The sequence below is a fragment of the Vanellus vanellus genome (assembly GCF_965231255.1).
Source record: "Vanellus vanellus genome assembly, chromosome: Z".
Lineage (NCBI taxonomy): Eukaryota > Metazoa > Chordata > Aves > Charadriiformes > Charadriidae > Vanellus > Vanellus vanellus.
This window is the reverse complement of record NC_138908.1, coordinates 39,650,594-39,677,414: the sequence shown is the minus strand read 5'-3', so window position 1 is coordinate 39,677,414 and position 26,821 is coordinate 39,650,594. Positions and strand designations below refer to the sequence as shown.

The window sequence follows — 26,821 nt, the reverse complement described above, 5'->3', positions numbered from 1 at the left end:
ACAAAGGGTATCTGTCAACAAAACGCAGTTCATTGCCTTAAGACTTTGAGGCATCAGACTTTCACATGCTTTGCCCACCCAAGACCTCCTGCAGTATTACAGCTAAAACTAGCAAAACTCACCTTGCTTAACAGGCCCATGATGCCAGTCTTCACTGAATTTGTCTCCTAAGTGACGACTCTGGTAATAGGTTTGCTCTCCTCCCACTCCTGCTGCAGACTAGAATGGACACATGTGCAAAGAAATTTTCAATTACCTTTAAAATGCTCAGATATATTATGAGTGGCTCTGACAATTTCCTTGGCTGTATTCTGTGTACTCCCACTCTTCATTTCCAATTCATCATGGTGTCAGAAAATATATCGCACAAATGCATTTGTGTAGGAGTAAGATATTACCGCTGACCTTCATGTAAACTTCCCTGCTTCCTGCTTTTATTAACCCCCGCAATCCCAAATGATGCATCATCTCCTCCGGTACATTTGTCTTCGCATAGCGAGCCTTGACAAACCATGCCTGGGAAAAGCAGTCCATAGAAACACACCTGCGACCAGAAGATGCTGCCAGCACCCTCCAAAGCCTGAGATGAAAGACTCACATTGGTACCAGGGGACACACTGGGGTATGGAAGGGAGGATGATCTCTACAGACAAGGTCCCTCTGGATTTCAAGAGAGTTGTGCTGGGTCTGAAAACTCCTGTTAGGTGTCCGCGTTGATATGCAGCAAACTTCCCACAGCAGTGCTGGTAGAAATACGCAAGCTGACCTCAGTTCAGCGTGAGGTGGAGAACCTACCTAGGAACCTGGCTGAATACTGATCGCTGCTGAGTTATTAACACAATGAACTGTTAGTAATGACGGCACTAGACTTTTTAAATGGCTCTGCATCAAATCTTTCCCAATTAGTGTGCACTATTTGATACGCTCTGAAGCAGACATGGTTTCTACAAATGCAGTAACCCTCAGTGGATTTCTCTTCCTTGAACCTGTGTAATCTTTTAATACCATGTGGAGCTCACCTCCTTTTGTTTGTTCTGAACCTGCCTAATTTGTTGCCTCCCAGATCTTCAAGGCCCATTCAGAAGGAAACTGGCCACACATGAAGGGCTGTGAGCTATAAATAGTCCCAATGTATCCGTTTTGAAATACACATTTTTAAAAAATTTTGGATCCATCAGCAGGAGGGCAGAGATGCAATTGCACTGACCTGAGCGGTGTCTGCAGCAGTGTTAAGTCTTGCTTTTAGCCTGGCATCAATGAAGCCGCCAGGGGGGGGCATTTTATTTGGGATGTTGTTGTAATAGGGGTGTTCTGTTGCCTCGTTATCTTCCTCCACCCATGGCTCATCAAAACTCTGCACCCTGTAAGAAAGTGAGTGTTTTATTTTACCCCTCACTTGCAAAGCACTTACAGATACTTGCAGTATGTTAAGACTGCCTGTCAGGGGATCACTATTGCATATTATTTTGACAATTCAGCTACCCTTATAAGTCATGAAGCAATGACGGATCATGTAGCAGACCCTCTCTGTGTAGACAAACTTGATCTAAACCTCTTTTGCAATGGATTAAATCCTTTATGGTGAGTAAAGGATGTTTTTACTTAGCTTTAAAGACCACTATAAACTGTATTAACAATTTATTTAACCTCACAGTAGAATTTGTAATACTATTACTTGATTGATTGACTAAGCCCTAAAGCTTTGCCTTTAATTATGGCTGCTCTATCACCAATATAAGTGTGGAAGAAAAGTCAAAGAGTCAAAGTCAAGAGATCAGATCTGTGGTTTCAGTCTACATTTAACAGTCATTTACACAAGTCTAAAGTGAGTACAGAATGCTTCCAGATTAGGATACTAGCATTTTATATTCACCATACACTCATTTTACTCTGATATAAGAGATTACACAGAGTACCAGCTCACTGGAATTTATACTAATGTTAGCAAGCATATAGCAATCCATGTCAAATACACCGCTCATCAGAATGCTCTATCCCAGCTTTTTAAACATACACAAGCGAACAGATTTTGTATCCTTCAGAGAATAACGTAGTCAAAACCTCTGTACAATACATCACATTTCTAAAACCTTCACCCTGGCTCATACCAGAAATAGTCACTCATCATTTTGGAAGCCCAGCAACTCTAGCTTACTTCGTCTAAAGTGACGGAGCTGCTATGACAGTAGCAACAATGAGGAAATGCCACAAACAATATCCATTCTTGGCCATCCAACTCTGCCTACAAACTACAATGGAAAATGCATGACCATTCAATAAATTCACTGTGAAATCTATGTTTAGCCTATTCTTTTAAAATTACCGTGATCCTGTCACATTCACTAGGCAAGCCCTGCTTTGCTAAGTCAGCAGAAATCTCTTTTTAAAGTATTTAAATCCCGTCCATCTCCAGCAGCTTTGTCCACAGCACATTTTACTAAGTAAATACAAAGCTAAAGAAGATCCTTTAGCAGTCATCTGCAATTATACTCACCTGTCATGGAAAGTTGGTATCTTAGAGGGGCATCGCAAGTATTGCTTGAATCGAAGCTCGAACGCTTGCCCTATGGTGCTGATGACATCCTGAGCCAGACCATCACAGCATTCCAGTATATGACAAGCTAAATGAAAAAGATTTGACACATGCACATGCAAATAATTATTTATGTTATGGTAGGATGCACTAACCTATGACAAAACACCTACATATCAGGCATAGTTGCCCTATTCGTGGTATGCACATTTCAATAAAACCCAAATCTGGCACAGTGAATTTCAGCCAATGTGGTCTTTTTAAAGGTTAAATAAAATTGCTCTGGTGTGTAGCTGCAATAGGCAAAACTGCAAATCAGTTCCACAATCTTAACAAGTCCGTAAAGACAGGAAATCTCATAAAATTTCACTTGTTATTACCTGAATTCAACAGATTATATGAGAATTCTGAGCTTTAAGTTGAAATTATAAAAATATTAGTAGATGGTAACAACAGAAAAAAAAACCACCTTCTTTGCTTTCCTCAATTTAATCCCCACTTCAGTTTTATGTATAATCACCCCAAGCTTGCAAGCTGTTCACTTCCTTTGAATTTCCAGAATTCCCCAAATTACAGGCTGAGAGAGGAGCAGTAACGAGGATCCTTCCTAGACCCCAGGCCCTGATCTGATCCCAGTAACACTGAGGCTGGTACCTCCTCCTGCTTCTTTGTATGGAGGCACTCCCAGCAACCTGCAGGATCACTGGAGAGCACAGAGCCAGGACCCCAGTTAGCTCCAGCACTGCCCCATGTGTCACATCTCTGAACCCACCATTGAAAGAGGCAGTAAGGAGGGAGGCTGGCAACACAGCTCTCTTCCTATGGGAAAACTTTTTCAGCCAATTCCGTCCTAGTTTTAAATGAGAGAGTGGCTCGGGGATATCATCTTATGTGACAACATAAACAGGCGAACTCGTGAAGAATTCACCTAATGCTGCAGGAACACAGATGGGTGTTAAGACCTGGAAGCTAAAGATCTGAATGAACAACACTTATGTGATATTCAGAAAAGCTCAGGCAAGTTCATTTTCCATATTCAGTGCTGGACAAGCACGTGGTCTACCGGCTAGAGCCTAGACTGCATTTGGAACTCCGGTTCTTTTCCTGTCGCAGTATAGCGGGACCTTGTTCAAAGTTACTGATTTCTATCACCCCTGACTGCTTTAATAACCTGAATATAAATTCTTCAGCTGAAAAACTGCATTTTAGTATATGGCCAGTGCCCATCTCAGTGGAATCAAGTGCTTTGGATGCCAATGTCCTACAAATAAGGATTTGTCATGAAATCTGTGTGACATAATTTTAGTTAAAGCAATATAAGGAGATTAAGACAGTTGAGCAATGACTTAGAGGCTGATCTGCTGGACAGAATTCTAAAGAGGCCAGAATAAAGGGCCAGGAAGCCTGCAGTTATGCAGGTATGGAATGATGAGGGCACCAAGCTCTCTCTCTCTCAGCAGCAGCAGCACCTCATGCAGCATGAGATGGCAACAGTCGCAGTGCTGCCATGCTAAATAGATCCAGTGGTGCTCTCCTCCCACCTTATAGCATCTGCTATGCCGACCAGCGCGCTGAGGCAATGTCTGATTCAGGGGAAATGTCCTTAGCCGCATGCTGAAAGTGGATTCATCAGCCAAAACCAGGACCTCCATGTGTCCAACGACAGAGGCAGACATCCCTGGCTAGCAGCAGGGTATTTGCTGTTTACCCGCTCTGCACCACTGCCCCCAGACAAGGTGCAGACTTATCTCCATGAATGTGGACAGTAGTTAGGCCAAACAAAGCTATTATTTTTGCATTCTATAACTAGAGCGGGGATTTAAAGGGGCTGCATTGCTCACTGCTAAACCTGTCTGGATCTGAAACGAAGCATGAGTCATTAAGTTGTTTCGGTAGGTGACATAATGAGTAACCTGTTTCCTTGGATACGTGAATGGACTTTCAGCAGGTAGGAGATGTGCTTCTTGTAAAAGGATAAGAAGGTTTGGCTCACACAGAGATGATTTCTTCTGAATGTTACAGTGGAAGACAGACAGCCTTTAGTTTGCTAGATCCAGAATATAAAGCATGAAGAGAGCTTTTCCATCCTTGGGAAGAAATTAGTTTCATATGCAAGTGAAAGCTCTGCTACAGCACCGGTGCTAGTGGCAGTAACGGCAGCAGTAACATTTTCACTAGATACAGAAGTAAATTCAAACTCACGTCTAAAGTAATTTGCAGATAACACAAATACTGACAGAATAGCCAGTGATGGTCAAAGAAGACAATCCAGATCCCATGGTAAAGGAGACCTTTTAAAAAGATGTGTTTTAATACTTGTCACATACAAAGCTATTGATCTGGAAACCACTGATGTACATACAAAACTGGGGAAGACTCCCATGGAAAGCTTTAATGCAGAAGGCTTAAAGATCACAGTGTGAAAGAATTTCACATGAGAGAACAGGGCTTCACTGGAGCAAAAATGGCTTATGAGAGACTGGCTAATGATGAGGACAAAAGCAAGCAAGAATAGGAAGGTGCAGCCTCTGTTATATATTGCTGACATTAATACTAGATTACTTCAAACAATAACTGGCATCATCTATCTTTTTAAAAAGATGCAGAAAAATGAAAGAAGGAGGAACAGAAATTATCAGAAGGATGGAGGATATGCAGTGCAGCTGGAGACATGCAGAGTTCCCTCTGTCAAACTTTTCCTTAAGAAAACTGAGAAATTACTTGAACTACATACACCACAGGAAGACAATACCTGGTGCTTAGGTGACTTCTTGATCTAGGGTAGACTAGCTCAACAAGGAACAGTGACAGAAAGCTAAGGCTAACCACATTCGACTTTGGTATAAGGAACATAGTCCATGAAATATTTTTTATATATAATCCACTCACACAGGAACAGAAAACAGAGCACAGGGCTCCTCCAAACCCTACAGTCCAAACGTCTGGACTGCGATGCTGGTCCACTATGTTGCCACTGAGATTTCTCAGTAAAACTTGACCAGTCTCCAGTTTAGCAGAAGGGTACTAATAAAGCAGCCATGGTGGAGAGCAGCTCTGCACCATAGAGCCTACAGTCTGATGCCAGAGCCTTTCTAATGGGGGACACATGAAGTCGGAATATAAAGCATGGTAAAAAACTGAACTATCTCCCTACCTCCCACTCCCCATAAGTTTTCTAGGTGTTTCACTAATATTCAGCATATTAGTGTGCTTAGTGCAACTATTATTTATAAGCCACCACTCTCAAGTCTGGACATCTCAACACATGGACACGACAGATTGTTGAGGTATCCAAAATCATTAAAGGTGACAAAATACAGAAGATATTGTATTAGTTTTGCCCATGGTAAGGTGGCAGGTCAGGGTTTGCAAGGTTGGCGTTTTAGAGTTAAAGTGTCTGAACTCTGCAGAAATTCTGTTGGAAGTGCTTGAGTCTTTTTTTGGAGCTAGTCTTTTTTTTCTCTATGAATCTATGAATAATAAATAGATTCTCAGGTACATTATACAATACTTTGTATCTAGCATTAAGACCTAGTGATGTTTTCTGCGTTACAAGCAGGAAAGTTTTTTGTACCTATTATTTCAGACTGTAATTTACACTTTTTATAATTTGCTTTTAGTTTTGATAATCTGAACTGGATACTGGCTTTGAATACAATCAGCAAGAGGTTCTCTCTCCCTGACCGATCACTCATAAAGCAATACAGCTTTGAATAAAACTTCACTGAGAAAGAGGATTACAGCCTCCAGCAAGCTGGCTCAAAAGCTCACTATTTGGCAAAGAATCTGATCCTGCCAGGAAGAATTAGGCAACTACTGAGAGGACCTAACAGATTCAGCCACCTTATCGGAGCACTTAATCAGAGGACTGCTTAGTTCTTGCATAGTGATTGGGTGTAGGTAAGAGTTAGCTGTCGCCTAGAAGCTCACGCAGCCAACTAAGGCAAGCGTTTGATTTAAGAGATGAAGAGAATCCAAGTGATATTTGAAGACAAACTACAGGCAAGACCTGTTCCAAGTCTGAGAACTCGTTTGCGCGTGGCTGTTCCTTATTGCTACACAATCTTTCCATGACTCTGTCAAAGGCAATCTTTTTATTGGGCTGCATTTATTTTTTTCTGGGGAAGGAAAAAAAGAATTTACTTAATTATACCATGCATAATTCACGTTTCTCAAAGGAAAAAAATGCCAAATAGATATTTCTAACTTACCTCTCCGATTTACAGGATCCTTAGCTACATATGCAACATAGTCAGTTGTATCCTGTCAAAAAATTAAGATATCCACAATGAATGCAAAAAATCTTTGCACTGATCATAGCAAAAGATCACAGTCCAGAGTGTGCATATTCCTGTGGGCAGACCCGCAAATGTAACGGTTTTCTCTACAGTTGTATACTACTCAAACCCCAGGAAAGGTTTATGGGTTTTGGTACTGATCCCACCACTTTGCTTTCTCCAGAGCATGATCTACTCCAGCAGAACTTAAAAATCTCTTCCAAGGCCTTTGAAAACCAGTTAAACAAAATTAGTAGGATTGGGATCAGCCCTCATTTAGAAGGGAGTAGAATTACAAGTCGTCATCTTCAAACTACCCAGAGATTTTTGGTTCAGAACATGAATAATCAACTGGTTCTGTGGCAGAAAGAGTGGGAGTAACAGCCCTGCTCCCCAGAAATACTGAGCAGCGGTGTTTATTTGTGTGTGGCAAGGAGGTGTGTTTACTTTATTGACGACGGTGCCATATGGCACAGAGGTGCTCAGCCACTGCTTGGCTGTGACAAGAACCTCCCAGGACGCTCTGCCCCAGCCCATGGGCTGCTCCCCGCCATTCCCGCTGCCACATGCAAGATGGATTTTCTGGCAAGAGCAGGCTGACATCTTCTTTGGGGATTTTTTGCTTGCTCTCCTGCCACCCTCACACTCCTGCGCACAAGCAGCACAGGCTTTTGTCATCGTGCAGGCGAAACAGAAAGGCCAGTGCTTCCGGGAAACGTGAGGCCTGCTGGCATGTCCAGAAAGTGCCGTATATCCTTGATGTGATCAGGAAGTACTGGTTAGATCCCATATTTCCTGATGTGCCTGGCTAGTCAGGCATAGCTAAGCCTTACTGAGGTATATATAGGATACACTACAGCTGGCTGCATAAATCTACCCAAAGCCTTTTCAGGGGACTGATCCAAGACGATTGGCAATTATGTCAAGATCTAATGTCATAACAAACATCAATCTTCAGTTAAAAGATAGACTTCTTTAGCTTAGCTTTCTCTGGTGCAAGCACACACCACCACCACCCACCCAAAACAAATCACTGTGCTGTATGTATATACAGCTTCCTTCCTAAGGAGAGGGCAAGGGAAAGGATGAAGCACGTTCATGGTTCTGGTGACAGATGTGTAGCCATATCACTTAATGCACTATTGGAATGCACTCAGACACAGCAGTAATGAGGTTGGTCTGTAGAAAAAGCAGAGCAGAGAAGAACAGCCCTAGCATTTTGTCCAGTAATTTCTTAAGCACCCAGTGACACAGTGGCTGGGTAATGACCCGGATGGAAGTAATGATGCATATCAGCAAGTAAGCGGATGAGAAAAGTAGCTATGTCAATAGTAGCAAATAATACAGAGTCAAGGAAAAGGCTGAGAGTTGCCCCACAGTCGACCATACTGTTTAATTGTTGCTACTCTCCCTTGCCTGGCTGTGCTGGTTTCCCACACCATGCTCTGAAATTCTCCGAGAGACCAGCACATGCTGGACATTGATCCCAAGAGACCACAGGGAGGGAAGAGAGTGAATATGTGGATGCAAATTGCACTGTTCCGTTTAGTTTTGGGGCCAGGAAACAGGCCACAGATCATTTTATTTACTAGTGTAGATATAGCTAATGGATACATTTATGCCTGAGTAAATCATAGATCTATCTCATAGCGAACGTGGGCGTGAGAGACTGGAACCACCTACTCTTTATTTCATCTAAAGCTCTCAGATTCATGCTGACTATGACAAACCATTAAGGGCCTAAGGTAGGCACATTTCACAGTGGCTAAATTAGAAGACTCCCATCAAAAGGCTATGTAGGGCTGGGCTGATGCAGCAAAGTGGTCCCTGACATTCAAGGACTGAAGACAAGTATGAATGAGCTATAATTTTCACCTCAAAGAAATTGCACTGCAGTGTTAAAATTTGGAGGCAGGGCTGAAACTGAAAAACTACTGCCTTCAGGGACCTCTGAGAGACCTGCCTTATTAGACCTTATGAGATCCACCTCTGAAATTTCAGCAGGCATCTCCAAAAAACGACGCCTTGTCTAGCAGCCTGGAAACAGCCACCTGAAATGACTATGGATGAAAAATACTTAGTGTATCATAAGGGGAGCTGAAGAGGGCTAAAGCAGATCCAGAACACAGTCTTGGCATTGAACTAAAAATTATTCTGAAATGGTGTGTAAAAGGATTTGGTGGAGAGATTTTTAAGCTCCCATGTACTGACACAGCCAGAAACTGTCTGACTCATTGCAAAGGGGAATATTGCAAAAATATATATGGTACTCAAGCTGTTCTCCAAGACTGTGGAACACTTCTCCAGTGGATATATTTTGAATTATGAAGGTAATTAATGCTTAGGGACTGGGAGGAAAGATGCAAAGCTAATTGCTGGCACAAATGTGTGGCAGATATCCAGAGCAGAAAACCGGGTGGGGTGAGAAGTGGGGGCAGCCTTGCTTCCAAATAAACCAAACTTCAAAATTCAAAATAAGGAAAACATTTCCTGAAGTAACATGGGCACAGATCTGTGTCCCTAGTTTGGTATAGCCTCTCTCCACCCATTTTAAATCTCTTATGAGGAGATAAGCTTATGGGCTGGAGCTCAACTGTGTTTGGGGATATGGTTTGGTGGTGATGGTCCTCCACCAAGTGGAAATCATTAAGGGCTGGTGAAATTTATGTCTGTATGAGTCTCAGATGGTTTAATAAAGCTGCGACTTAAATAACATCCTTGCATCTTCTCTTATTCCGTGTGCTCACAGGGCAAAGGAACCACCTGCTTTATGAACAAGCTCTTGATTTAAAGTTGTGCCAGACACTAGCCCACTGAGACAAGCCTGTATAGCGTCATTAGATACTCATACCTACCCTCTCCACCCCCAGAATGAGATCACCATGCAGTGGTCTTATTGGGAATGCAACTTTACAATTTCACTGTCTCTTGTAGGCTCCTTACACCATGCAATTTGATTTCTCTGGTAGCTCACTGACTCAGTAGCATGATTTTTATCTCTCTAAAACATTTGGAAGAGCTTGTTTACTCCAAATCCAATCTCTACTGCTGCTTCTCTCCTCTTTCCTGGTAAATCACTCTATCAGTGGGCAGTGTGCAATGGTGTTTCCAGGACTTAGCATTTGGGATGGCAGATGGGGAGTGAAGAATCTGCTTACGGAGGCAGGGAACTGTGCTAATCACTCCTCTGCCCACTTCAGGAATTGTTCATTTACAGCATCCATTGCAATCTGTTGTATTTCAAAGCTGCTGTTGATCCATTTTTTGCTCCCCAAACTATTATGATATGGTGTCCTTTTCCCTTCTGGAACTGAACTGAGCTCCGCAGAGCTATACTAAGAATGAAGTTTGCCCTTATGTTTTCTGAGTGAAAGGAACAGAGAAAGTGCCAAGGATCTTCAACTTCACAGGGTTGAACTGACAGAACTAACTCACAAAGCAGGCTAGAAATTGCCTTACCTGTAGTACATGACTGATAAATGACAGATAATCGTGTGATGGAGGAAGAGGCATACTCATTCAATTAATCTAGGTTTAAAAGCTTTCAAACCTCTAAGGTAAGAGGTGAGCAATGTCTCTGTTTATAACTCTCCCATTGCTTCCTGGGTGACAAATACTTTTTAAGCACAAAGGCATAAGCCTTTGGCTGGGCTGCTTATAAAAACAGGGAAAAGCTCAACAAGCAGGATTCTGCCCTTTGATCTAAATGGACCAAATGTGGGGATGTATCTGAAAGCTTTGCAAAACTAGAAAGAAAGATCTGGGCCTTTCCTGAAAGCCTGTCTTCAAGCTGCATGAGTGTAGTGAATATACCTGAAGGCAGTATTTAGCACACTCTTTTCAATGTACACTTAAAGATGAGAAGAAAAAAAAATGCATACATTGCTATAAATGTAACTACAACATAGTCTATTACTGTAAAAAGTACAAAATAAAAAAACAGTCAGGACAAAAATTCACACAATACCCATATGACTATACTATACTCTGAAAAACAGAGCCCTGCTTATCAGTTATTATATGAATGCTCACAGCCCTTTGGTACTTTTTGTTTCAGTCATTCAAAAAGGACGATTTATGACTGCTTGTCAGTTGTTTCGCTCAAAAAGAGTTTGATGGCAACAATCAAGAATAATTTGTGAAACAGGAAACAGGAGCTATTGTGGTTATATTTTTCTTTCAGTAAGCTAAGCAATAAATTTTGTCACACAGTCCTCATAAAGAAATATCTACGTGGGGGAAAGCTTTAAAGAAATGCTTACCGGATCACCTCCAGATGCAAAGGAAATAGATTGCATATGGTGATTTGCTATGATCTGTATGGATCAGAAAGAATAAGTGTGAGTCAGTAGGTTTTCTTACAGTTTAGCCTTTTGATTTCTTTTTTGCCTTGCATGGGGTGAAAATCCAAAACCGAGATCAAAATGACCTCTGCGTTTCACCTACAAGGACTGCAAAGAGTAGCATGATAATATAAACAAACTTAAGGATGAATGTATCTATTCTGATATGCTTTAAAACCTAGCAGGACATGGCAAAATTGCTAAATGTGCTCAGACCTCCAGTAAATCGTATAGATCTGTCATACAGTATCTTTGGAGAAATTTTAATCTGCTAAAGCTCACTTTCTTTATTACAGATAGTGATGAATGGAGCAAAGGGTCCTATTCATCAAAATACTTTTCTGCTGCTGCCACTCTGGTGAAATCAATGAAATCATGCCAATCTGCACACCAGCTAAGAATCCTAACATTGCTTCCAATACCTACTGTGTCATTTTGTGTTTCAAACACCAACGTGTTTTCAATATGCAAACAGAGTTTTGAATCTAGCTGCAATGTAGTATTGTGGAGAAAATCTCAGGCATATTCCAGAGCATCTGAAAATCAATTTGCTTACGTGCAATTTGAACTGATATGATATTTCTCTGGGAAGAGACAAATTATCATGAACCTCTAATACAAGGAGAACAGCTCTGCTCCATTGCTATTCTGAGATTTAACTTATGAAATCTTTTAATAATGAAATCATGTAACAACCGGGAAAGAAAAGGTCATTTGAAAGAAAATTTCACTTGATCGTTTGTGTCACAGAAACCATGCCAAGGAATTTGTCTGGTATAGGACAGGCCCCTTATTTAGTGCCTCAGAGCATGTGATAATAGTCATTTGGATCTTAATTGCTCACTTTGGAGACGGTACCACATACTATAGAAAACCGTTTTGGAAAAAAATGAGGCTGAAAAGATTTTCTGGGCTGTTCTCCCACCCTGCATTGTAAAGACCCGAACTAGCACCTATCTTCCTTGCAAAGAAAAAGTACTGGCATGAGTTACTCTAGATCTTGCTGATTTGCCAAGTCAGAGAGTGTTGACAATGATTTGTGGTACTTATTTCACGTAAAGAATGCTTTGTTTTCAACACTCCTGCTTCTCCTCCAGCAGCCTCTGAAGATGTGCTTGATTTTTAGATGTTCAGTGGTGAACTATCATTCCCTTACTCATCAGTGAGGATTTCCTTCTCTTTTTTCCCATAAAGAAGAAGTGATCCTAACAATAGAGATGAACTACTGAAGATTTATTCCACATTTAATATTGTCTCTATCTTGAATTGTGCAAATAACCCAATCTTTTAGTGCAGGATCACAAAAACCAAAAAGTATTTCAGATTGCCTCAAAACTTTTTTTTCCAAATTTTAAGAAAACTGAGAAGTGCTTGAAACCACCAGTTCAAGTCAGACAGTTTTGTTTTTTTTTTTTTTTTAATTCCACAGCTAAACTGTTTAGTTGAGTTTGAGGCAGGGGTATTTCCCCCCCGCCAATACCAAAATTGAAACAAGGCATAGGAAATTACCAATGCCTTGCATTGCTTACAATGAAATGATTGCTAATGTTGGCACATAGTTTAGAAACGTTTCAGTCTACCCAAATCTGCATTTTAAACAAATAAACAAAACAAAATAAAATCAACTTCCACTCATCCCTGCTTAACATGTTCACAAAACTGTTGCGCAGGGATACATGCAATGGCTTTCCTGCTACCCCAAGGGCCAACAAAACTGTCCTGTCTTTTCTTGCCTTTCAGCTCCTTTGGGGAAAAAAGGCTATTTTGGAAGTTCCTGGGTGGGGCCTCAAAGGCCAAAGCTGCTGAGCCATGCTTATTTTCAAATCAAATGCTTGGCACAAACAAGAAACAAGGGACACCAGACTGAGGATCTCTGAGAAACCAGATGTTTCCCAGGCCTGCAGCACCCAGACCAAGTCTACCTCAAAAAGAATGATGTGAGAGAAAGATAAACAGTTTTGTGAACTCAGAGAAAAAGACAAAACATCTGGGGAAAGGTTATTCCCTGGGATAAATCAGTTTAACTTCATTTCTACCCTGACATTAGCTGAAGACAAGGCAACTTTCAGGATTTGGCACTTTTTTAGTAGATCTAATTAACATCAAGTTCCTATGCTCCTGACCGGGGGCAACTGTCCTTATGAGAAGCCCTGCTGTGTATACTCCATAATAAGGCTCCAAACTACTGCAACCAGCCATAACGCGGCTCCCACAGTCTCAGTGCTCGCTGCAGAAGATTATGATGTTTTCTAAATAAGGATAAGAATGAAGATAAATCAATGAAAACATAATAATAAACAGCAAGCTTTTTAATAGACAATGTATGCATTCTTTCTTAATCTTTAATCCCGAGGCTCCTAAGGATGGCAGGAATTTTTTTTTTTTTTTCTCTCTAGCTGTATCTGGGCAGAAAGTTGCATGCCCTAATGCAGTATGTGGCTCACAGCAAATAGCATAGCAGTGACTGCGCATGTCTGTCTGCTTTCTCTTTATATATACCCTGAGCAAGGATTTTTCTCATCTCATACATCATTCACAATCCTCTGCAGTGATTCCCCAAAGTCTGTCTGTACCTTCAGCACAGTGAAGAAGAAATGGGCTGTTTGAAAAAGGCTGCCTTGTCTCTCTAAAAGACTGGCATTTCACTGCACTGCAAAATCCCTGAGGCTGTATTTTTAGCAGCGCCTCAGGACTAGATTGCCCTTTAAGGCTCTAAATGGGAAGAACGACAACAAGATCGGGAATGTGCATTCAGTCCTTTAATCACTTACTCTAAATGCATCCCTTTTAACACTCCGAAAGTTTGTAGCTGTACCCAACAAGAACTCCCACGACCTGAAAATACCATTTAATATCATAGTCTTTTCAGAGCAAAACTGAGCTACCTGAAACATGGCAAGAAGAAAATAATTCATCAAAGCTGTGTTGAATACCGGAATAAACTATGACTCCTACTGTGCTTTATATTCTGTTTTCATTCATTTTATAGACATTACTGTGGAATAATAACATTGAGCAACTGAGTACCTTGGCAGACAGCAAGTAATTATGCAGTATACTGTTCATCAAAAGCCTCACAAATTAATATAGCAGTTACACTCACCTGTTTTGTATCAGGAGTCATTAGGTTTAAGCTGGTGGTAGAGATATTCAGCATTATGCTCATTCCTGCAAACTGAAGATTGCTTTTTCCCAAGATGCTAGAAAGAACTTTGCTTGGTGGCTGTAAGGGGAGGGAAAAAAGCACATTTTTGTTCTCTCCTTGTTTGGTATTACCTTCATTGTATGCAGGGTTCACTGTAATCTTACACGTTTCTAAAAAGTTGCTGAATTCTCAAAGATCATTTCACTGCAACAGCTGTTTTTCTCTGGAGATAATGTAATAATAACAACACTAATAATAATAATAGCAGCTAGGCTGGTATTCATCCACTCTTGACCTAACAAAATAGGGGTTTTGTGATACAGCAGCCTCATCTTCACCGAGGGCCCAAATGAGCAGACTAAGATGAATGCCTTAAGTCAGTATGTTAAAATGGCACATTCTAATTCTGTAAAAAGAGCTTCAACTCCTGAAAAGAAAACTGTTGTGTGCTCTGCATCTACTGACTGGTCTGCCCGCTTCCCACATGGAAAACTGGACTCCAGTGGTACTGATGGGATGCTCACAAAAAGGGATACACAGTGTCATTACACTTGTAGACTTCTTAGCAGCAGGTAAAAGCCCAGCCATAGGCTAAGACCTCTGTATGCTGCAGTATAATATGCAGCTGAAGATTACTCCTAATGCAGAGAATAAGTACAAAGTATGGGGATGTAATAAAGAGAATGTAATAATATTGATAACTTTTGTTGGCCTTTCCCTAGATCTTAGGTAGGTTTTGTTGCAATACCAGTTATGCTGCCAAAGCAAAGTTTACAAACCTCTCACCTTTGATAGTTACGGGAACAACACTGCTGCACGAAAGCAGCCTTATTCAGGTAAACCACAGCCTGTAGAAAATCAGGCTGCCCAGCAATAACAGACAAAGTCCTTCCACTTGCTGCACTTGCACTGGTGAATACTTATGCTGGTCATTAGGACATAAAAGCAAAGCTGTGACTGGAGGCAGTGTTCTTCTGCCACTGAATTTGTGTTTGTCCTAAGCTGCCTGCAAGCTTAGAAAGTTTTGTCCCCAGCAGGATGGACACACTTGTGCTTCTTCACTCCTTAAAGCTTAAATATATTCAGTTTTAGCTTCTTTTCCTTCTGCCTAATTGATTAAAAATACACTACCTACATACTGCTCGTATGTAACATTTGTGCTGCACTATTTTAACTTTACCATCTTACAGAGCTAGTATTTCATTAACTTCTCTTTAAAATGAGCCCCTTTCAATATTCTTGTTTCTCTTCTTTCCTTAAACCCTCATGATTCCCAGCTCATGCTTAAGGATCACCTGCCCAGTGTGGTTAAAGTGTGAAAACTTGGCCTCAAGAAGTACATGTCACCTAAACCAAATTCATAAGCCACTAGTGGCAAAACCATCATGAAAGTACGGACAGGCAAAAGATACCTGTCTTTAACATTTACCTGAAATTTTGTTGCTGGGCAAATTTTCTTCTCGGCCTGTGGACTTACTTTAAAAACACTATTTCTTTTCAATAACTAATAAGCAACAGTACTTCTAAAACCAGTAACACAGCAAGGTGTTTCTCTAGGCACTTGGGACTCCGTTTAACCTACTTTTCCAATGATATTTTGCATCATTTTGCTTTCCAAGGAGAAAGATATTTTCCTCTTTCAGGTTTAAAAACAAAAGCCAGAGAACCTAGAAATGCCAATGAGATAAATTTGGTGGTGAGGGGGGGAACCACAACCTTAATTTCTGAGACAATTTCCAATTATGCTGTGGCATATGTTGTCACATATGCCTTATTTTACTAGGGGAAGATTCTCCATTGCAAACAAGTGGCATTTCATCCCACCCCTTTCTGCTGGGATTCTACCTCGATGGTGGAGCAGCTGGGGAAGCAGACAGGCCTTTTCCTTCACCTGCTTGTTCCCCTGTGCCCAGCAACACACACAAGGGCTATAATTAATTGCTTTCTACGCTCCTTCCCTTACAGTTAGCATTAAATCCCAGCTTTGCTAGCAGGCCCCTTGAAGAGCAGGCAGTGCAAGACTGTGGAGAGCCACGAGTGCAGGAACCAAGCTGAGGCTTCCTCCACTCCTTGTCTGCAGATCCTAACTCCTACCACGCAAATAAGAACAGAAGTACAGTAAAAAACATGTCAGGCCAATGCCCACTGGAGCTGCCATCAGTGCTGGCCACTGAGCAGCAGCCACAGGTGTTTATGGAAAGAGCATAGAGAACAGTGGATCAGCTGATATGTTCTCTCCATTTCCAGAAATCTGGGATTTCCAAACTGATCAATTGTCACTAGTAGAGCTGTGCTCCAAGAACAGATATTTTTCGCCTCTGCCATAGCTTCCAGCACCTATTTCCACAATTTACTCATGCATTTTATGAAAAGGCATCTCTTTTTATTTGCTTTAAGCCTTTCACCTGCCATCTACAAAAGCAAGAAGAGGAAAAGCAGGGGGGTTCTTCAGTAGGAACATAAAGGCAAACCACAATCTTTTTCCTAGGTGTACTCCTACTTCTGGATGCCTATAAAAGCAGATCCTGACCAAAGGCTAAGAGGCAACATACAGTGGGTGAAAACAGCCAATACTTTAAATGATTAATGATCCGCAATTCTCAAAGCTGCTTTAAAGTCACCTGCCTGCTGTGCCTCATCTCCTCTGTGTTGAACTAAGAAAATACAGTCAACTGCACTACAAGAAAAGAAAAATACCTTTCGTTTCTTGAAGGCTCCTTTGGCACCAGGCACGGCTTCACAAACACGACTGATTGCTTCCCTAAAGAGACAGAAAAAAGCTTTATGGCAAACGAATGTGTGGGTTTCTTCATTATATTTGAAATACACTGGGAGAGAACAGCTTCAGACCATATTTCTGCTCACAAGTGAGGATAGTTAGCGGGTCAGTTAGCTCTCTTCTCAAGGCTAAAACAGGTGCTATTCAAATTTAGATTATTTCGATGTGAAGCAGAAGACAGTAAATAGTCAATGTTAGTGTAAGACATAGTATCCTGAGAACTACAAAGGATAAAAATATTTTCTTGCACTATTAAAAAGACATTTTCTCACCCTAAATTAGAATATTTGTCTTAATACCATTGTCCAAAATCTCATCTTTGTACCTTATTAAGACACAAGGAATCTGATCATAAGACATGTCTTTAATCAGCACCGCTCTATACCTTTTTTTTAAACCTTTCTTGTAATGTAAGGGGTAGTAACTATCATTTTTCTCACTACTATATTATGCACTTTTCCAGTCAGACCAAGACCACCTGGCGTTTAGATAATATCAGAACCTTAAAATATTCCTGGTAATATGCATATTGTATACAATACATGTGGTATACAAAATTTTAATTTATATTTGTTCAATACAATCTGAATAATTTATTACACTGTAAGCAAAATTAATGCCATTAACATTTTGCTTCAATTTTCTAATACGGCTTCATTCTTTGCATCACACTCAGGTTGAATGAAACAAATGCATGTTGAAAATGAATTTGAATATGAATCTTTCATAGGACTGTATATTACAAAAACTCTTGAAATCATACTGCTACAAACAAATCCTATAGATCCTTTCAGTATTTAACAACTTATTTTCTGAATAGTCAATCTGGTCAGTATTTAGAATTTGTTTCCACATACTGAGAGACCTTCCTGTGACCATTAGCTACAAAGCTCTAATAGACTTGTCCTGTTCATACTGTAAGAACAGTTGCACAGGGATGAGTAAAGGTAACTTCTAAATTTGTTTAACTGTTTTAAATATGGATTGAGACTAACAGCACATTATATTTAGACCTCAGCCCATGCAAATAACACGTATTTATGAAAAAAAAAGAAAAAAGAAAAAAAAACAACAATGAACTACAAGCTAAAGAACAGTCAAAATAATCAAAATCTTGAAACACAACCTTGATAAAAACATAAATTATTTTAATTTTATTCCATGTGCAGGATGATATTTCAACTACACATTAGGAGAATGCACAGGATCAACAAGGGAGTCAGGAGAGAAATGTCATATATGCATCAGCTTTCAACATACAATGGCTCAGCAAATGTCACAGATTTATCCGGTTGCAATCAGTAATCACTATACAGTTATGCCTCGGGTGCTTTTACCTACGGCCCAATCCAAAGTTCAAATCACCTGAAAGAATTGCATGAATTTATTATTTTGGGGGGGCGGTGGTTGTGGGGGTGGAACGGGCCTTGCAGCAGATTTAAAGTCCTGTCGTTCTGAAGAAAGCTGAGATTTATAGTGAGAGAGTCAAAAAAGCTTTCAGGCACACAATCCTTTCTTCAGGTCTAGAGGAGACTTTGTCTGTTACACTGCTTGTCTTTTTCTTCTTTTCTTCCCTCCCCCAACTACATCTGCTCATGTAATAAAATTGCCTCTCACTAGAAGCCCTGCCTTGCACATGCTTTCAGACCATCACAGCTACCACCACACTCCATTTCACAGCTCAACGCTTGTATTTAGTTCCCACATTTAGCACAATGCTGCTTTGACTCCAAACAAGTGTTTTAGTTAAAAAATTTACTAAATCTTCTTACAGAGCAAATAATAATCAGTTGGTTTGAAAGAGCAGCCCTGATGCATCTTAGAAATACAGCACAGCAAGCATCACACACGCTGATCATTATGATAATGAGATATAGGTTACTCCTGAAAATGTAATCGGGAAAAAGAAATATTCTTCTTCACCACCAAAAATGCTTTGCTTTGACTCAGGAAAAGTAAACAGGTTATGTTGCGTTATGGTACATTACGGTACGGTACGGTACGGTACGGTACAGTACATTATACTGAGCCATCCCCTCAGCCTTGATACTGAGCTAAAACTTGTAGTTTCCCATCTCTTTTTTGCACCAACTCAAATTCTTTCCAGGCCATGGGGTACTAAGTCCAGGCCTGTGGCAGTCCCAAGCCCACTGCTGTCTTTCAGACCCATGCCTCTTGCTTCCCCAAGTGTGTCTGAGCTGCCCAGGCATTTTGGCTGCAAGTGGCTGACACGGAGGCATCACTACCAGCACTTCATCCTTTTTGTCTCCTCCAGTAGTCTGATTAGCAGATTGGGATCCCTTTGGGTTTTGCCTCTCACAAAAAGGATTTGTATTTCAGAGGTATGGACCACATGTGCTTGAGGGCTACATCCGCCTGTAACTTCCCCTCTCTTCCTCTTTGCCTCCACCATCTCTCTCCCTAGCCGCAACATGGAACAGGTAGGAAGAAAAGGGAATTTTCAGGTCACCGCACCTGTCAAAAAATGTTTACAGGCTTGTTATTTTTCTGGTGCAGGGATGGGATTTGTAGTGGTTTTGCTACTACCTCTTCTGCCTGCCAGCTCCTGATAATCAGACATAAAGCGTGTTACTCAATAGACCCATCTGACTCAAGGACCTTGTTGATCAAAACTGCCACTTGAGTGTAGGAGAGGAAATGCACCAGCTGAAGAGGCTGAAGCCCAGGGCTGAGGGTTGGCACGGCAGCTTCGGTTACTGCTCGCACACCCTGCCTCGGCACAGCGGGGAAAGCACTACGCAGCTGAAAAACCAGGATATACATCCTCTCACTCACTAACAAAACACTATAGATCTTCCAACTACCTGTCTTCCTTTTAGTAAAATATCTCGGTTTTACCGAACTCGATGTTCACAAAGTCTGCAAGAAGACTGGAAGTGGGGGGAAGGACCTGAGAAAGGCGACAACTTGTTGAGATACACGTCAGATGAGGCAGGATGTCTGAACTTGAGTTTGATAGTTCTTTAACTTCAGTATTTGAAACAGTGTGAATATTAAATGTACCCAAGCGACTGGAGGGTTTAAGTTAACAATGCTTTCGGCAAAAATGAGGAACTTCAGACAAGATATTGACAGAGCAATTCTGCCTAGGCAAGGTCAGAGCAGCCTGGCTGCAATGCTTTGTGTACGTGCAACAAAAGGCATGGTACTTTTCTCACCTGGGAGTTAAGAAGTCTTAAAGAAGTATCTGATGAAAACAGGAAGAAAAAGGATGGCTGAGTATCTGCCACCACACTGATACGCACTCTTTCCAGGGGAAGGTTCCTGATCCCTCTGTTCAGAATGTTCTAGATTATTTTAGGGTGGGGAGGTCTTTGCACAGATAGCCTGGTAACGTGGAAAAGACATCGTAAAGACTTCTTTTTAGCTTGCATTGCCAGGCAGCACAGGGCAGACATAAGCATTTTTTGGAGCAAATCAAATTGGCAAATGTCTCTGCAGCACAAACACCTGAGCCACAAGTCAAGCCCCAAAATAGATATTGCTGCTACGTTGAGAGCACCGTTACCTGACTTGTGCATGCAAACACTTGTCTAAGGAAGGCAAAAGTTCTGGACATATCTGCGTGGCTGAACAGTTGCACAGAGTTTGGAAAAGTCGGATGTGACTACATTTGCTTCCTTTCCAATAAGAAAAATATTTGACATAGACACACATTACACCTTTCTAAGCCCCATGCTGTTTCATTAGCTAGGCTTAGACAAATACCAGGGCAAGTTATCGTGATCTCTTGTAAAATTAGCTACTTCTCTGTCTGCAGTAGGGACCACATGCTGAGTTCCAAATCTGTCCAAGAGTATTTTCTGCTTTGCAGATGGTCATACTGTGGAGTCGTTTTCTTGGCAGAAAACATGTTGTGTATTTTGAATATAATTTCGGCACGCAAATTTATCCAGTGAAAAATTACAAATATGCATTTTCTGAGGCTGACCTATTCTGCTTTAAAGTGACTTGACATCTCTCTGAGACAGAAAAAAAAAGACATTTTACATTGCCATTTTGTTCCATTAAAAAGGCTAATGCCCTGATATTTTTCATAGCTTTAGTCATATTTTATTCTGACTGTTATATAAGGTAGCCCACTCAGGAAGCTCAAATCTGTTCCTCTATGAAACACCATCACATGAAAATACCCTCCCTTCTTGTGGTTTCAATGATTTTTTTGGCTGTGATGCTAGGTTTTGTTGTTGCTGGTTTTAATTAATACGATTTAATTGATTAAAAAAAAGAATTCTGGAACTCATATTTCAGGGAAATGACAGGCACATACAAATTGCAGAGATTTTCTCAACATATTTGGAAAAAGTATAGCTGTCTCAAATATTGAGACAAGAAACTGACTAGCTTTTAGTCTGAAATGTTTTGTATGATGAGACTTAAAAACGACCAATATTCTCTTGTTAATATCTTCTAGTATCATATAGTTCCCAAGTTTATCTTTGCCCCCTTCAAAGCGTATGGCTTCACAGATCAAAAAATCAGACATCAAAATATGGATTTTTTAAATGAAAGCATCACGTCTAGCAGAATTGTATAGAAGGCTCCCAGTTATTTCTTAACAGGATTATCTTCCTGCCAATTTTCTTTAATAACTCATAAATCATTACCGCGTGTTGTAACAGTATTTGCTGAGGAGAAACAAAGTCTATACCAAGTGTAAATATGACCTGCTTCTGAAAAAGAAAAAAATGGAGACCAAAAATACGTTTTTAGAAATCTGTTTAATAATTGAAATGTTACTTGTTCATTTGCAAAACAGGCAAAATGAGCACGTGCTGTCTGAAGAAGCATAGGGGACATTCACAAACTCTGAAGGTTAAACCAGTATATTACTGTTTACAGAACTTTAAATGCCAACTGGCAAATTGACCGTGTCTGCAAGATGAAAGGCTGGAGAAGCAGCTAAGGAAAACAGAGAGTACGGATAGGAAGGGGAGTCTAACTCTGTGGTGTGGATGTGCCCATTGCCACCAATTCAGAGTACTGTGATGGGAGCATCCCTGTGGGGAAGCCCCCCGAGAAGGTGGCACCGAGACCAAGCAATGCCATTTGTCACACCACTCTGACCGAAGTGAAGTCTGTCCTGACCGCACAATTGACTGCAAGCCTGGAAGAAAAGGTTTGTGGCATAAGGCAACATCAGCAGATGCGGCATGCAAGCTGCTGTCACTCGTAGAGCAAGAAGACGACGATGACTCCTTTTCTTCCCCTCAGCTCCTCATTTTGCTTCTTGAAACGGAGTTTTTTCACATGTAGAAAATCTACAAGCAAAAAATGAAAGGAAGCTGGCTGACTTAATTTTTGATTTATTGAAAAAACTTTGTACAGTAAAAGGGTTGGCTTTGGCAACTGTTAGACATGTACCACATGCTACTAGGTACGTAGTATGCAATCTATCCAATGCCCGTTCTTCTTACACTCCTGCATCTTCAGTGTGAGGTGTGCATCAACCTGCTATCAGAAGCCAATGCACTTGAGAGGACCCTCTTGCTTTTACTGCCAAAGAAACTTATTATCCATTGGTATGCCCTACAACAGCTCTGTTCTCAGTATTTATAGATGATCTAACTTTAAGGAATATTTGAGGCAATTTCAGTACAACCTGTACCTTCTTTTATAGCATGCAGGTAACTTTCAGAAACTCTGTTTCACTCATCAGTAACAGAGAAGTCTACCTGATCTTGACAACTTCTACTAATACAGCAGTTCTGAACAATGGTCTTATTTTTAGAAATGTAGAGTGAAACAGTAGGACACCTTATTTAGATATATCTCTTCACTCTGCATGCACACACAGTCAGATTTGTGTTTAGCAAAACTGGAGCAAACATATCCATTTTTTTCCTTACAGCTATGACAAATGTATGCCACCAACAGGCAATGCCAAATAGGCATTCAGCTGCTCCTCCACTGCTGAGAACACAGTCATATATATCTGCAATTAACCATTATTTAGACTCTGACAATCTTGGTCCAAAATTTGGGGTACTTTTCAAAGAGAAAACCTCTTAAAATATTGGTTGGAGCTTTTATGAATATAAAGTGGAGGTATACAAACCCCTGATATTGAATGCATACCTACAAAAGCCTTCCTTCTGCACAGTCCTCCATCTGTCAAGAGCAAGGTTAACGATACCAAAAAAAATACAGAAAAATGTACATGGAAGTTTAGATCTGTTAGGTAGCTCCAATAATTTTTTGGTAACGTTCAGGCTTTTTTACACTCAGCCTGGTCTCTACCTGTTTATTCAAGTACTGATCAAGAAGATAGAGAGAGAAATTAAAACTGTCTTCTGTTGCTTAATCAGGATCATAGTAACCTCCAAATTGGGCCCAGCCTCAGGTCATTTACTATACTATCTTCTCTCTCAAAAAGTAGCCCATGGGTAGGTATTTCAAAGGAAGGTATAGGAAACCCTACAAAAGAAAAAGTAAAAAATTTAGCCTAACAAGTATTTTCTCTAACCTCTAACTGGCTTCATGTCCAAAGCAGGACTTTGGAGATACAGATCTTCCAAAACCTCTTTTTTATTAGAGGAATGAAGTTCTCACACTGCCTTTTTGAATAACCCCATAAGATATAGGACATTTTATAAATACAAAAGCTGTATTTGCCAAAAAAGGACTGGCCAGTGGGGAGGAACTGTCTGGTGTGACTGGACACGTCATATGAAAGACACTCAAATTCCTTATGCATTTGTTTCTCTGCATAATCAAACTGCTAGGTGCTATTAGCAGAAGAACTCGAGAGTTGACACTCTCAAGAGAGAGTTTCCAAGGTGCTAGGCAGTTGTTAACTTTGCATTGCAATTCGCATTTAAACATGTTAAGACCACTCTGTCTTAGTCCTTCTGCTTCTGCAGAACCAAGTGGAGTCATCAGCTTTCTGAAAACTCAGAGCGCAGCTATAGCTGTAACTGCTTCCCTGACCATTTGGCTTTCCACTCTCCACTTTCCCCATCCCCTGAGAGGCTCTTTGCTTTCTCACGAAGGCAAGTGAAGCTCAATGGGGGAGCTCTCTGAGGCTTTGCAGAACCATGTATTAGTCAAATTAATCCAAATACTAGCTAACATTTTCCCCATTAATATTACATTGAAAATGAAACATTTCAATGTTAAACATACAAAACCCTATTTATTCTAACCCATTTCTGTGCTAATCACAGCTAAACTAGAAAATGTAAATTATTCCCTGACAGTATCAGGCACTATAGCTGTCGTATTCCCACTTAGAGGTGGGCTGTATGAATTATAAGGAGTTCCTCATCCATTTTAGGGAATCCTGCTTCCTGGTGAGCTGAGCAGTAGTCAGAACCCCGTGCTTCCCAGAGCTTTGGCCCTGAAGTAACTGTGCACGAGGACAGAGGATTCTCGTTCACACCCCTTCCTGCATACAGCTGTGGAGCCAGACGGGTGCAGGTATATGTGTTCTGCCATTCCCTAAGTGCCATCCCCTAAGCACTGCCCCCCATCCAGAGTCCACGTAGCAGAAAGCAGGGGTGAACCACACTCACCTTCCAGCAAGAGAGAACGTTAAGGAGGAGACTGAATACAGAATTCACTGCAGGTAACACTTTACCTATCCACCTTTGAAAATCACAGGGGAAACACTCTTCCTTTTCAGTTTCTTCCATCCATTTTTCATTGATGCTTGCTGACAGTGAATTTCTGCAAAGAATACAGATACGGTTGAAAGAAACACTACATCAAGCAAAATTCATTCATCTTGTTCAGCACTGGACTCAAACCCAGCTCTAAAATCTGGATTTCCATCATCTCCCATCCAGAAGTTCGGGATATTGGCATAAATGGGTTTGGTTTTCACAATTAATAAATTTCAGGCTCAAAATTAGGAGAGGAATCTCTTGCAAATTGTTCAGCCCAACAGAGTTCATGGAGAGAACTGGGATCAGAGTTTGGATTTGGGTCCACTGCTGATATGAAGTATTTTGGTCCTCTGATCTACTTGCTATTAACACAGCATGCAATATAATGTTTTACTCAGCATGGGGAGGTGTGACTTTCTGAACCTGCATGCAGCAAACTGATTGCATTTAATTAGATACCAATGAACATGCAGCCTTATAATCCAGACACTGCTGTACAACAAACAGTGCATGCAATATTATTCTAATTCAATCCAGTGCACTACTACACTCATGCATACAGCACAGTAGTGAAGACTCATTACACTATAGCAGATTTAACAATAAGCGTACAAACGTATTATACAAACTGCAAACACCACACATGGTGCAAAAGAATTTTACCTGATTTTTAATTGCTTTTTAATAAACAGCCTGAGGGCACAAAGGGCCTGGCCACACAAGCTTAAGAGTGGCCCCTTTCTGTGCTGATGATGGTAGGTTTCAGATGAACTTAGGACCACTTGTCACCTGTGGTTTGCTCAGTAGTCTTGTCTGCTAGTCCTCCTGTTCCTCCACTATCTTGAAAATGAAATGCTTCTGCTCCTCTTGCTGCCCAAGAAAGTCATCTTAGCTTCACATGCGTTACAAGAATTATTACTGGATAATTAATGATGCAACATGTGGATTCAGCTGGCTTTTATTTATCATTACGCATAATTGCTGACCCTTGGCTTGCACATCTATTTATTTGCTCAAGAATTCACATGACATTACATTCATTACAGAAAAGAATAAATACAATATAACTGATTAATACTACTCTAGTTCTCCTATTTCTCCTGTGTACTTCAAATGTGTAATGATAAAGAAAAAAAATCTGTTATAAATTGTACATAGCTGTTCATTTTCCCTCAAATCAGATCCAAAATTAGGATAACAATACCTCGGTGTCAGGCATGAGCAAGGTTGTTAAGATCTGATGAAAAGTATGACAAGTGAAAGTGCTTGCTCACTGTCTTCACACAAAGATGAATGTATTGCTGCAAGTTTTAACATTCTTATTTACAAAAAATGAAAAAGCAAAACAAAACCAAGTCGCAGACCAGGTACAACAGCATTAGATGGCACAGGCTGATTTTTCACATGACTGTGACAAAGAAGGAAAGATCGCTGACCAAACTGTTCACATGGGGGCTTCAATCCAGTTCCTGGAGTTGAAGTCACAGTTCTTCATTTGTCAGACTGGTTCATGCATACACACTGATATATATACTTTCCTAATGTATTAATTATGACAGCTGGGATTTTCAAAGCCATTCAAGCAACCTCTTCCTATTAACTTCTAATTCAGAATGGGTGCCTAATTCACTAGATAACTGGAAGTCTTAGCCTAATTTTTAAGTAATTTCTAAATGTTCATATAACAATTTATGTGCCCTCTACAAGCACTATTTCACTCAATCACATAGTTGTCTGTGACTGCGACTAATGTTTTCTCAAAAGTAACACCCAATGTTTGCAGCAGAGCCAGAGACTACACATCTTGCCCTCCGGTGGCTGAGCCACAGAAGTTTTATATTTTTTCTAGGAATTGATGATGCTCATCTTACTTTGGGGTTTTGTTCCTCCTCAAGGCTAGCAGAGACATACACAATAACTAGAAGACAGAAAAAAGGCAAACTTCCTATGTTTGAACTCTGCAACATGGAGGAAAAGCAAGGGTAAGAAAGCATGCAGGGACAGGGATGTGATACAGTGCTAGAAAGGGAGTAACGTATGCGTATGTGTCAAGCACGATGTGTGCTTATTAGGAAGAGATGCATCCAGACCTCCACACTGAATCAAGTAACTTGGA

At 40.7% G+C, this 26,821-nt stretch overlaps 1 protein-coding gene across 1 annotated transcript in view; it reads right to left on the bottom strand.

The window, feature by feature from the left end:
- The window catches only part of SHC3 (SHC adaptor protein 3), a gene marked incomplete at both ends in the record, with an annotated part of 58,132 nt that overhangs the window by 6,973 nt on the left and 24,338 nt on the right, over positions 1-26,821 (bottom strand). Inside the window, 7 exons of the mRNA XM_082497791.1 lie at positions 123-219; positions 1,208-1,361; positions 2,495-2,621; positions 6,745-6,796; positions 11,073-11,126; positions 14,257-14,376; positions 16,996-17,059. Of these exons, the coding sequence (XP_082353917.1) occupies positions 123-219; positions 1,208-1,361; positions 2,495-2,621; positions 6,745-6,796; positions 11,073-11,126; positions 14,257-14,376; positions 16,996-17,059 (668 nt within the window). The remainder of the gene's footprint in view (positions 1-122; positions 220-1,207; positions 1,362-2,494; positions 2,622-6,744; positions 6,797-11,072; positions 11,127-14,256; positions 14,377-16,995; positions 17,060-26,821) is intronic.